At 38.0% G+C, this 12496-nt stretch overlaps 1 protein-coding gene across 4 annotated transcripts in view; it reads left to right on the forward strand.

Annotated features, from left to right (window-relative positions):
- LOC146482924 (tumor necrosis factor receptor superfamily member 16-like) overlaps positions 1-12496 on the forward strand; it is a 23308-nt gene extending 10812 nt beyond the window's left edge. For 2 of the 4 annotated variants that reach the window (XM_085106570.1, XM_085106567.1), the window contains exons 3-7: positions 1314-1559; positions 2649-2814; positions 3608-3796; positions 4750-4941; positions 9671-12496. In XM_085106570.1, the coding sequence (XP_084962696.1) occupies positions 1314-1559; positions 2649-2814; positions 3608-3796; positions 4750-4941; positions 9671-9945 (1068 nt within the window). In that variant the 3' untranslated portion in view covers positions 9946-12496. The remainder of the gene's footprint in view (positions 1-1313; positions 1560-2648; positions 2815-3607; positions 3797-4749; positions 4942-9670) is intronic. The other 2 variants (XM_085106571.1, XM_085106568.1) reach the window with 2 other exon arrangements.

Genomic DNA, 12496 nt, shown 5'->3' on the forward strand with positions numbered 1-12496 from the left:
TCAGCCATTTTTGCATAGGGTCTATTATTTACGTTTCATTGTGTATTTTATCTGTATATATTATTTAAGATTGGATTACCATCATAGGCTACAGTAAGCATGAACTTGGCACAATAAACATGTTGTACTTCCCGAAAAAAAAGGTGTCATATTACACCCCTACCTTCCCATAACGGCCACCTCTCCACAACGGCCACTTTCTTCTGTCCCCAAGGTGGCCGTTGTAGAGAGGTTCAACTGTACTATAAATGGGTATTCGCGCCAAACTGTGTAGTGCAACAACCAATCCGGGGAGGGGTGTGGTGGGTTGTGGAGTGGGGAGGGGGGTCGGACAGTTGGAACGGAGGGGATAGAGCTACGACTAAGGCTAGGAAGCTTGACGTAACCTAACCTATAGAATACAAGGCCTTCAATTGTTTCAATTGTTTGTTTTTGTTTTTTTGTTTGTTTGTTTTTTTGTTTTGTTTTTTTTTTTTCATGTCTACTCCCGAGATTTTCTTTTGTTTGTTTTTATAAGATTTTCATTGGCTTTACGTGACACACAAAGTACAATAGTAAACACAACGTACACTATATGCGATAAATTACAGTTCCTACTGTGTTTACTCCCCAGATGGCTCAGTGACTTGTCAATCGTTTCGCGATCCTGATGAATGCATGTATACAAGAAAGATTCAGGAGCTCAGAAATAGAATATTATCCAAGTCATAAAGACGACATGCAATCTGAGCGGTTTTTCTCCGGGTACTCTGGATTTCCCTTCTTCTCAAAAACCAACACTTCTAAATAAATTCCAATTCGATCTGGAAAGTGTCTTCAATTAGTGCTCTGCGCTAAATACATTATTTGACAATTAAATAAGAGTGACTTTTATTATTATACCTTTTCGCGAGAAAAACGATTCTAAAAATATACCTTCTAGGGAAAGGGTGACTCCAAGGCTTTGTATGAGAGATATAAGGTGCTTACCACTTACAAGGAAAACCCGGAAATCCCAGTTGGAAAATCAAATGGTACGCATCATTCCATTTGGAGCACTTCTAAAATTAGGCTTTCTGGTCAAAGTGATGCATTTTTATTACTCCTTTTGGGATTTACAGCTGATGTTCATACATTTTGCATGTTATCCATCCTCTGTTAAGACAAGCTAAATCGTTTCGTATTTATGCCGAAAATTTCCATACGGGTGGTTTGCGTAAATGATTGGCACCCATAGTCTCTGGGTCATGCGCTTCTCAGTGCGGCAGTGCATTTGAAGCAAATACCTTTTTTCAAAGTTCTCTTTTGTTCTTTCTCTCTCTCTCTCTTAACAGCCACAAACCTACATGGACAAGGCAAATAATGAGTCCGAATGTGAGCCGTGCATTAAATGTGGGCCATCTCAAGTTGTGCAAGTGGAGTGTGCACCAACCAAGAACAGAGAATGCGGGTGTGAGAAAGGCAAATACCTTGACCTAAGTGTCATCTTCTGTTTGAGCTGTAAAGAGTGCCCTAAGGGGGAGGGGGTGACGTCGCCGTGTGAAACAAATGCCAACACAAAGTGTCAGCCATGTCCCAAGGTAGGTATACGAAATTAGTAAATATTTAGCACGCGGTCTTTATTTATTAATTAATTTATTTATTTATTTCTTTTTGGCGCATATTCCGGATATTCCAAAATCAGAATACCTAAAAAAAAAATAAACATATTCTTCTTCTTAAACTCGATTTTTTACTTTGGCCATTGGATATTTTATGTAGAGGATATCTCGTGTTAAAAACAGTATTTTACCACTCGAAAATAAAATTCATCTCTTTAAGCCACCGTGTAATTTTCTTTTTCTTATGTAGACAAATCTATTGCTGGCCATTTTTCACCGACTGTTTGCACAAACAACAACAAAAAAGCGGGAAATGACGTCATCAATATCTACACTAGTAAACATATGGAAAATACGCCACTCGGGTCCCGGATGTAGTTTCGTAGCAGTAAAACCCAGTGATAGACTGTGTTTGCAAGGACCACCGCGACAAAATAAAAGTACTGGATCTTGTAGTGAAGGATCTAATCAGCAAAAAAAATTTTAAGCAAATAATCTAAAAAGAGCAAGGCTGATTTCACGGCCAGGGAAGTATATTTTTTAATATTTCCAAAGGCACGGCCTTTCTTCTTCAGGGTATGTTTGAGACTGACCCTGTGGCAAGATACGTTACAACTATTGAACCCTTAGGTCTTAATAGGAGAGATGAGACATGAACATTTTTCCCGTCTTTTATCTTCCTAAGTTATGTAATTAACTCATTGTTACGTATTTTGTTTTCGTCTACCACGTTGTAACGTTAGCTTATACCTATTTACCAGTTGTATTTTCACATTTCAAATTGTAACGTTTTTGTTTATGTAACTTTAGCCTATTTCTTCAGGTATCTATTGTAACTGTTTAAAATTGTAACGTATCTTGCCACAGGGTCAGTCTCAAACATACCCTGAAGAAGAAAGGCCGTGCCTTTCGAAATATTGGAAAATATACTTCCCTGACCGTGAAATCAGCCTTGCTCTTTTTTTAGATTATTTGTAGTTTCGTATGAATTTTACGAGTGGTGTATTTTCCAGTAAAACACTCGTGTCTATACAATAATTCGGTTTAACCATATCTGTCTTTGTGTAGGGAACATTCTCCGATAACGTGTCTTACCAAGAGCCTTGTAAACCGTGCACGATATGCCACGGAATGATGATAGTTAAACAGGAATGCAACGCGTCTCGGGACACCATATGTGAGAGAGCGAATGTGTCACAGGCCCCAATAACGCCAACAGAAAACCTCGAGTCTGGTAAGTTGCTAGTTACAGCGCGAAGTATACACTCGATTGAATCAACGTTGTCATGTCAAAGGTTAAAACCATGAATGATATAAAGACCCAACACTGGGCTTTCAGGGAAGCATTTGACCTATGACCTCGAGATATGTCATATCAATGACATGTTATTCTTGTTAGTAGAGGCCGAGGACGAGTTATGATGAATCGCCCATACTGCTTCAAAAAATAGCATTTGCTATTTGCGGGCGAAAATGGACCTTATGTGAATGACAGTTGTTAATAATAATAAATTGTGTATGTCCAGAAATGCACGCTAAAAAGATGCATGAACTGCATCACAAGGTGTCCCCTACCCTAAATTCTTTATAAAACAAATAATTCTGTCAAACAAGTAGTCATTTGAAATTGGCAAAAAGGTCTGTCTTATATGAAGTACCCAAATTTAAGGTTAAGTGCATTAGTGATCGGGGGAGAGGGAACGGGAGTGAAAAAGTTTTATATTACACCTGGGCCCAGTTGTTCGAAAGTCCAATCGATAACGGTAATCCAATCCAAAGTTAGTCGAAGTTTTTATCTTGCTAATTTAACATGGTTTAAAAGTCTAATTTCAGGCTACAGCCGGGTTAAGAAGAGTCTAATTCAAAACTGAGGGACAAAAATCTTTTGGAGAATCTTTATTGATTTGTTATTAAACTCTAATCAAAGTTCTAGTTAAAGTAGGATTAGCTTTATCGGGCTTTGAACAATTGGGCTCTGCTACGTAGGCCAGCGTTGGTCATAACAGAAATTTCGGAATTTCTTGCAGTGTCTCTAACTAACGAACCTACCGGCGCAGAAAACAAAATCCATCCAAAAGCTAACGAGGACGCCAAGAAATTCAAGTACATTATCGCCATCGCCTCTGTCGGCTTCATTCTTTTCCTCATTTTGGCTTCTGCTTGTTGGTATGTGATGCGAAAAAGGGGAACACGTAACGACAGCAACAACCCGACAGGTACTATATAGGTAATTTAAACTGTTTCGCTTTCAGAGCGGCTTTTAAAGGGACAGTATCATGCTATTTTAAGTAACACATTAGAAATCAGAAAGACGCTATTCGGTTTGTAGCATCCAAGATATAATGACAATATTCCATTAAAAGACTATAAGAATGCAAAGAAACTATCCACAGATATTTTCGCCGGCAGATGACCAAGATAGAGAGGGGTTCAAATTTGAAAACGTCTGGCGGACGTTTTCAAATTTCGCTGTTGTAACGCACTAAAACAGTCGCCGGTTGTATTATATTTTGGTTCAACCTTTCGTCTTAGAATCACTATTAATTAATATTTCTTTAAATAAGCGATTAATTAAGATGGCGTTCAAAGTTTAAATTTAGTGAATTTTGGCCAAAAATCATGATAACTCCCACCGATTTCCCATGATACTGCCCCTTTAATCGAGTGTCGTAAACCAAAACCAAAGTAATTACTCTGGCCAATCGCAACAGATGTAAACGACCCAACGTGTAAATCAGAATTCGAAGCAAATACATGTCACTGGCGCCAAGCGCGAGAAAACGCGTCCGGCGAAAACACGATTGGTTTTGGTTTGGATTCCCATTGGTTGAGAAAGTGGCGCTAGTTTTGTTAACCATTCACAATGCGTAGTAACCACTAACACAAAACCAAAGCAAACGCGAACTTACTTTCGTCACTTAAACGAAAACCGCTCTAACGTTCTGAAACTTGCTGGTATGCACCGGCGGTGGCTACCACGTTGAGAACCTTTCAATCGAATTCTGGATCGGGCGGTCGGAGGTTCGACAGTTCTGATCCATCGAGCTGTACTTTTCACGATGATTTAACAATACGTGAAAACACGAAAATAACACACGCGAAATTTAGCGCGTTTAGGGTACAGAGCAGAATAACAGGACATTTCTTATTATGTCATCATATTTTTTAGAAGAAACAGAGGTGACAGAATATAATTTCCCCGTTCCAGCAACAACGTTGGAGACACCCGCTCAGGCGCGTTCCTCGCGTGGGCTTCGTGGAAGACGGATGAGACAAGCGAGAAACAACAGTCATCCTCGAGAGACAGACTCTCAAGGGAGCAACAGCTCACTGCAAGGCGTTAGCATAGAAAAAGGAAAAAGTGAGTACATGACCCTAGCTTAGCCCACTCTCAGTTCAATGCAAATATTAATTGAAATCAAAACTTAATCAAGTTTTAATTCAACTCTGTTTTGATACTTCTAGGGTATATTTTTGTCTTTTCGTACGTGTAATAAAGTGCGTGACTTTTTCTCGCGCGCGCAATACCGTGTGTGGCTTTTTCTTGTGCGCACATTAGAGTACGTGACTTTTTCTAGAGCGCGCAATAGAGTGCGTGAGTTTTTCCCGCGTGCAAGACTGTATTGAGATGGCTTTCTCTCTTCTCCACCCCCCTCTCCCCCGTCCTCCACATTTCTCTATCTCTTTTGTTTTTCTTTTATTTGTATCGCACACACGAAACTAAATCGGAAACTAGATGGTTTCTTTGCACCGCGCGTGCTAGTCGGGTTACATTGGCTTTTTAGCAGATCGCATTCGGGTGCGTTAGAATGGCTTTTGCGGTCGCTTAGTTCCATATTTTTCTGTACTTCATTTCACAATTCTTCGAGGGAAAGGTTTGGGCTTATGTCCTGGCTTTGTCAGGATCTTTGGAATAGTTAACCAATCGCAATAAAAGCGTCAAGCGTTTACGAAATTTTTAAGGAAATTTTTGGAAAACAAGAAAATATCTCAGACGAAGAAGCACGTTGTGAATATCTACTTGCTTTCTTATTCTGTAAATAGCTTACTAGTATATAGCTTTGCCATTTTTTATTGCCTTTTGCTGCCTCATTAATGTTTTATAATTTATTTTTTAATCGTGCCATACCTGTAAACTAATTGGTGCAGGTTGTACTGAGCAACAGCTAAGCGTGTTTTCCCATACAGTGTCTTATCCTGTCTTATCTTATGTTATTATATAAACATCAATGAAATACCAGGTGAGCTTCCGCGCGAAAACATGATATCTTCACACGTGAAAAGATCACCGCTGCTATGGTTACATGATAAATCGCGCCTTTTGCAATCGATTTGATATTCCATTGTTGTTTATATAATAAACAGAACATTACATGGCCGCTTGGAGATACGAAATTTCTCTTCTCGTGTTGAAAAATATTTCACTCGTTCGCTGTGCTCACTCATGAAATATTTTTCAGCACTCGAAGAGAAGTTTCGTATCTCCGCGCGGTCATGTAATATCCTCTATTTATCTTATCTTATCTTTATCTTTATCTTTATCTTTATCTTTATCTTTATCTCTATCTTTATCTTTATCTTTATCTTTATCTTTATCTTTATCTTTATCTTTATCTTTATCTTTATCTTTATCTTTATCTTTATCTTATATTATCTTATCTTTATCTATATCTTATGTTATCTTTATCTATATCTTATGTTATCTTATCTTTATCTATATCTTATGTTATCTTATCTTATCTTATCCTAAACAAGGTTTCGTTTTAAGGATCGAAAATTAATGTTCAAATACAAGCTTTGTCAAATGGTGTAGGACGTTTTGTCACATGTCTGATTAAGTTGAAAAAATATCACGTGACAAAACGTCCCGCTAGATCGCCGGGAGCTCATATACAACGTCGCGATTCAATGTCTGAGCCTGGCAATGAATTTCCATAGCCTCTCTAATTCTTCTTTTGAAGGTATCGTTCTCCCTTACAACAATTGACGAGAAAGAAAGATCGAGCGCGTGCCTGGTGTTCCTTAGGTGGTCACCCACTGCAGTCGTTGACGAACTTGTACTTATCTTTACCTATATCTTACGTTATCTTATCTTATCTCTATCTTTATGTTATGTTGTTATGTTATCTTATCTTTATCTATATCTAATGTTATGTTACCTTTATCTTTATGTTGTCTGATCTTTATCTATACCTTATCTTGTGTTATCTTATCTATCTTTATCTTATGTTATGCTATATATCTTATCATATCTTATCTTTTTCTTGGGACTGGGTAATTTGCGAGTTGTGGAGTTGCTAGTTAAGAGTTGCAGTTGCGAGTTGCGAGTTGCGAGTTGCAGATGCGAGTTGCAGTTGCGAGTTGCAGTTGCGAGTTGCGAGTTGTGAGTTGCGAGTTGCGAGTTGCGAGTTGCGAGTTGCGAGTTGCAGTTGCGAATTGCCAAAACTAGAAAATGAAAATTTCTAGTGAATATAACGTTATATAAAAGTTAGGGATCGCAAGGATACTTAAATCTTTTGTTGAGTTCAGTTTTAATATAAACCAAGGCTACAACCAGAGAATAACCTTTTTGAGCAAAGGAAGTGTCAGGGATTGATGCCACTGGTTTATAAATCTCAGATTGGAAGAATCCAACTAGCTTTCTTTTTGCACCTCTTGCAGGTAAATTTAGTAAAACCCACAAGGCCACAAATTTGGGTTCTCGTACCATTAGGGGTTCTTTTGAAAACTTCAAACAAGCATTAAATCCGTCACATTTAGATATTGGAGTACTCCCGAAGTCTGTGTTATTTTGTGATGGCGATGAAGGATCTAATTTCAGTTATTAGCGAAAATGAAGATAAGATGCTAAATAAGTTTAATTCGCTAAGCCTACCAACACATTTTTACTTTTTTGGACATATTGGAATGGCAAGCTAGGAACGAGGTTCAAGCAAGTTTCGCCCAAGAATAGCAGTGCCAAATCATCGATATAGCGCTGAGGCCAGGCCAGGGAAAAGACGGTTTTTCTTGTACAAAGGCAAGCAGTGCCTGAAAGGGCCGATAATACACAGGAAGTCTCCTTTCTCTGACCCTCTCTATCTGTAATATTGATGAAAAAGCCATTTTATTTTTTACAAAAATTGCAACTTTGATGCCTCCGCATCCCCGAATGCATTTCCCAATATCCTGTATATCATTAATATTGACATTATCCCTCCCGCGCAATACTCAGTAATTTATATTTTACCTGAAAATCGGGTAACCCTATAACCCCCAATGGGGCCTCTTTTTTTGGTGAACAAAAAACTGCTAGTTCAATAGATGTTTTTCAGGATCACCAACACATCTTCGGTTTGAATTGAAAGGCGATTCACTAAGGATTTCTGAGAACAAATACTAATTCAGACCAACACGTTAAACGGTATATGATAGTCAACTTTAATAACGCAACAATTGAACTGGTAGACAATCGACTCTAAACGAGATAGGAGGAGAAAATGAAAACGGGTAATTGTCCTGTAAATGATGAAAATTGTATGTTCATGTGAGCGCCGATAACAAGGAAACGAAAACGTATGTAAATTCTACCATACTATATAATTTACTTACACTTTTCTGACAAAACCCGTCATGAATGATCAGAACTTCTCTTCACCTGTAATGTTATGCCAGGCCAGTATAGGCAATCAATAAAAATTACTAATTCTATACTTATATATAGCACTACTGCGAAAACTCAATGTTTATCAAAAAAATAGTTCATTAATTATGTTATGAAAATACTCATGGAATAAACGAACGGGTTTCAAAACACAATAACTTTTGTTAGCTTATAAGCTCATTCTTTTCCAGGCACCCAAAATCAAAAATTTACCTCGGCTTGTAAGGCAATATAACAGTTCAAGGTATGTGTAATACGTGTAAACATAACAGTTCATCACCTCGGACATGTTACAAAACTTGATTTACGCTGTCAGGTCTGTAATACTGGGTTTTACGAAGAGCAAAATGACATATTTCGATTAAAGAAAACTTAAAATATAGTAGTATAGTTTTGTTCATAATAATATGGATAATAATTTTATGGATAGCGGGTAGTTCCGTTACATTCAGGTTTTATTGCTAGCAACTCGGAGAATACCCCCAAACTTCATTGCCACCCCGTTTTTGTTTAGTCTCTCGGCAACGATGTTTCTTTTGTTTATCAGCTGGTATAGTGTTTTGTGGTGGATTTCTTTGCTAAATAAATTTGGAGCCTTGGATACTCCCATGCATAAAAGTGACGCAAAAGCTCGTGTGAAATTTTGAAAACAACCCCCTAAGAGTGGCCTATTTTTTTGGCCGTGGGTTCTTACTTATTTTTACCCTTAAAAGGTACGAAAGAAAAATAATCGGATTCGTCCATTTTTTACCATTGTCTGGGCTTTATAAAGTAATGGCATAGGTCCCCAGCACTTCTTTTACCCAAACATGTAACCCTCTGGGTGTAACTAGGCAGATATTAAAACTGAACTCCAGAAAAAGAGTTGCCACCCATGGGTTATTGCTTATTTTTCCCGAAATGTTCTTTTTAAAGTCTTTTTAAGGTCTTACCCTGACAAGCCTGATTAGAAATATCTTTATTTTGTCGGTTTGTAACTCGCAACTTGCAACTTGCAACTGCAACTCGCAACTCGTAACTTGCAACTCGCAACTCGCAACTGCAACTCGCAACTCGCAACTCGCAACTCGCAACTCGCAACTCGCAACTCGCAACTCGCAACTCGCAACTGCGACTCGCAACTCGCAACTCGCAACTGCAACATCTTTTTCTTTATCTTATTTATCTTATCATATCTTATCTTTATTTTTATTCTGTGTTATCTTACCATATCTTATCTATCTTATGACGATACTGGGCGCGTGTCCTGCTTTGATAGGCTGATTTAGAAACAGAACCGGAACGTCATTTGAGGACGCGAGAGCGCGCGAAATAGTCTGGACGCGAAGCTATTTCGACTCAGTTATGGCATTCTTGATGCGCGCGCCTTTGTCAACTGACGTTCCCGTTCTGTTGCTTCTGCGACGGCCATTTTAAAAGTGTCATCTGGTTTTGTTTATTTTCACAGACACGATGGTTCGCGAACTTCCTAGCCACATTTACATGGAGTTAGGGAAGCTTCTAAATCCCAAGTCCTTCAACAACTGGATCACACTGGCAGGACGTTTAGGGTTCAATAACAGTGATGTGAAAAATTTTGAGATTTTTCCAGAGGACGCAACACAAAGAACTTTAGAGGAGTGGGGGCAGAGAGATGAATCGACCGTTGGTGTTTTGATCAACGTCCTGAAAGAAATGAAGAGGGATGACTGTGTTGAAATCCTTAAACCATGGGATAGCTAACTTTTCGGTCATCTGTGTTCATTCGTTCAAAACTGTGATCAGATTGGTATAGGTCAAATGAACGATCAAAACTGGTTACATGAAGTGGGACATGACACCGAGACTTTGGTCGGCACTCGTGGAGTTGTCGGGAAAGATCATTGAGCAACTTCGCTTCTCCATCTGCAACGAAGTGTGTGCCCTGCGTACGTCTTGGTGAAAAGTGGTGAATGCTTGTGGGGAATGTAAAGGTGTCCAAAAATAGTTATTAGGTTTTTGGTAGTTAGATATTTATTGTGCGCAGTGTCATTTCACAGAAAGGAAAACATTGTGACTACAAATGCACACAAGTTGTTTAGATTTGGACTCCCTGACTTGATTTAAGTTTAAAATGAATTTGTTGTTGAATTTTTAGGGCGTGGCGATTGTTAGATCTGTTTATTTTTACACGCTGATACCGAGAATTGAGTCGTGTCCTTGTCAGCGGTAGCAGTATTGTAACTGTCCTTTAATGGGCTAAATTAATTAAGAGAATAGCTTAATTGAAAGTGACTGAGGATATTCCAAATTTATAGAATTACAAGTTCATTTTCTGCAAAATCTGTTCTGGACTTGTTACAATCCAGGGCCATCTTTCACCAAATAATTGTCCTCAAATTGAGGAACTGGAAAGAGCGATAGTTCAATTTATCGCATTTAACGCAGTCTCTCGAGACTTTCGTCGCTAAATTTGAAGTCCTTCTTAAACAGTCTTATCCTGAGCTATTGTAAAAACCGTTCTCAATTCAGCCACGTTGTTTCGAGTGAACTGTCGGTACTGTGGATAAATGACAAATGTAAAGACATTTCAGCGTAACTACTTTGTGGACAAAAATTGGTCAGGTCACATTCAAGGTGCAAGCTAGTTTCAAATCTTAAAGGGGAAGTGTCATGGGGTTTTTGAGTTCTTTTGGTGAAAATGGTGAAATAAAAGACCTTCACCTCGTCAAAAACAACGGGATGAAAGAAATCAACACAATTCTTGAAAGGAACAACTCGATCTGTTCTAGCACATTTTGGGAACAAAAATGCAAGAACTTGAAAAAGGTGAACCCGACATTTTTCAAGTTTCAATCCAATGATCGATAGTTTTATTGCATTGAGATGATAATTTATAATAAAGCTAGACAATTATTATGATAATGATGATGACGACGACGACGACGATGATCATCATCATCATTATCATCATCATCATTATTATTATTGTTACTAATATTATTATTATTATTATTATTATTATTATTATTATTATTATTATTTTGTTTCTGTTGACAGACAAACATTTTTGTGTTTTGAAATGACATCCACATCGCGTGATACTTTCCCATCAAATTTGAGACCGTTGACGAATGATCAGTCGTGGTTAATTATCAGGCCCCAGTTGTTCAAAGGCTGGATAACTTTATCCGCTGGATAAGGCACTATTCAAGGTCTAAAATATACTTCACGTTAAACGTTGTCCAAGGTTTTCATACACTCCCAAACTTAACTGTGGTTAGAGTGTGCATATTCGCTTGTACACAAGGAAATACTGAAATCTTTGCACAGATTGAAACTGTCGGATAGTGACTTATCCACAGGATAAAGTTATCCGGCCTTTGAACAACTGGAGCCAGACTGCTAGATTTTGGTTCAAAACTGAACGCGGAGGTAGGCAGGTAGGCCATCATAATTAATAAATTATTATTTAAAATCCGAGACTACTTAAAATTTCGTTAAATGACGATATTATTCTTACGCGATTTTAAGAAAATGGTTTGAAAAAATGCGGCAAAAATTCAAAGGATATTGCTAACCAACGCCCAATTTCAGTCAAGTCGAAAGTAACTTGTTGAATGCCTGAAAAGACTTGGGAAAGGCGTTGCACAGCAACCCAAAATTCGAAGCTCTTTAAACCGTGTGTTGATTGAAAAATAAGTTTGACGAAAGCGTTATTTGGGCTTTGAGCCTTAAAAGACACGTTTTTCGACCGCTGGCTTGAAGGGAATTCGTTTAAAAAAATTCCATCGAATTGAACTTAAACTGATCTTAAGGTCTCCCAGAATCCAAAGAGAAATCATACTGTTGTTGTTGACTGAAGTTCATGGATGTATTTTTTGTTAATTTATTTTGAGTGTTGTCAGTGTAGAGACCTTTGAAAAACATATTTTGTCGAGACAAATGTAGTATGAGATTTGTATTAAGTTATTGTAGATTAACATTTAGTAGTGGCCGAAAAACTGCGGCTTGACTAAAGAGATTTTGTAAGATAATACAGTCAACTCTTGTAAGATGGACACCATTGTAAGGCCACCTGTCTAAAGCGGACACCTCTTCGATAGGGACGGTGATGGCTGGTCCCGGCTGAATTTCCCATGTTTCTCTGTAAGTTAACTTTTTGTAAAACGGACACCTCTCCTATGCGGACAATGGAGACATTTTTTTTCTTTCTTATAAAACGTTCCAGTTCTTAGTTTAAATAAGTTATAGTTTTGAAAAATATTGACATGATGACACACGAAGATAATAAAAGCAATTATTTGAGATTTAA

This window comes from Pavona decussata, unplaced genomic scaffold (assembly GCF_977016875.1).
Source record: "Pavona decussata unplaced genomic scaffold, jaPavDecu1.1 SCAFFOLD_41, whole genome shotgun sequence".
Lineage (NCBI taxonomy): Eukaryota > Metazoa > Cnidaria > Anthozoa > Scleractinia > Agariciidae > Pavona > Pavona decussata.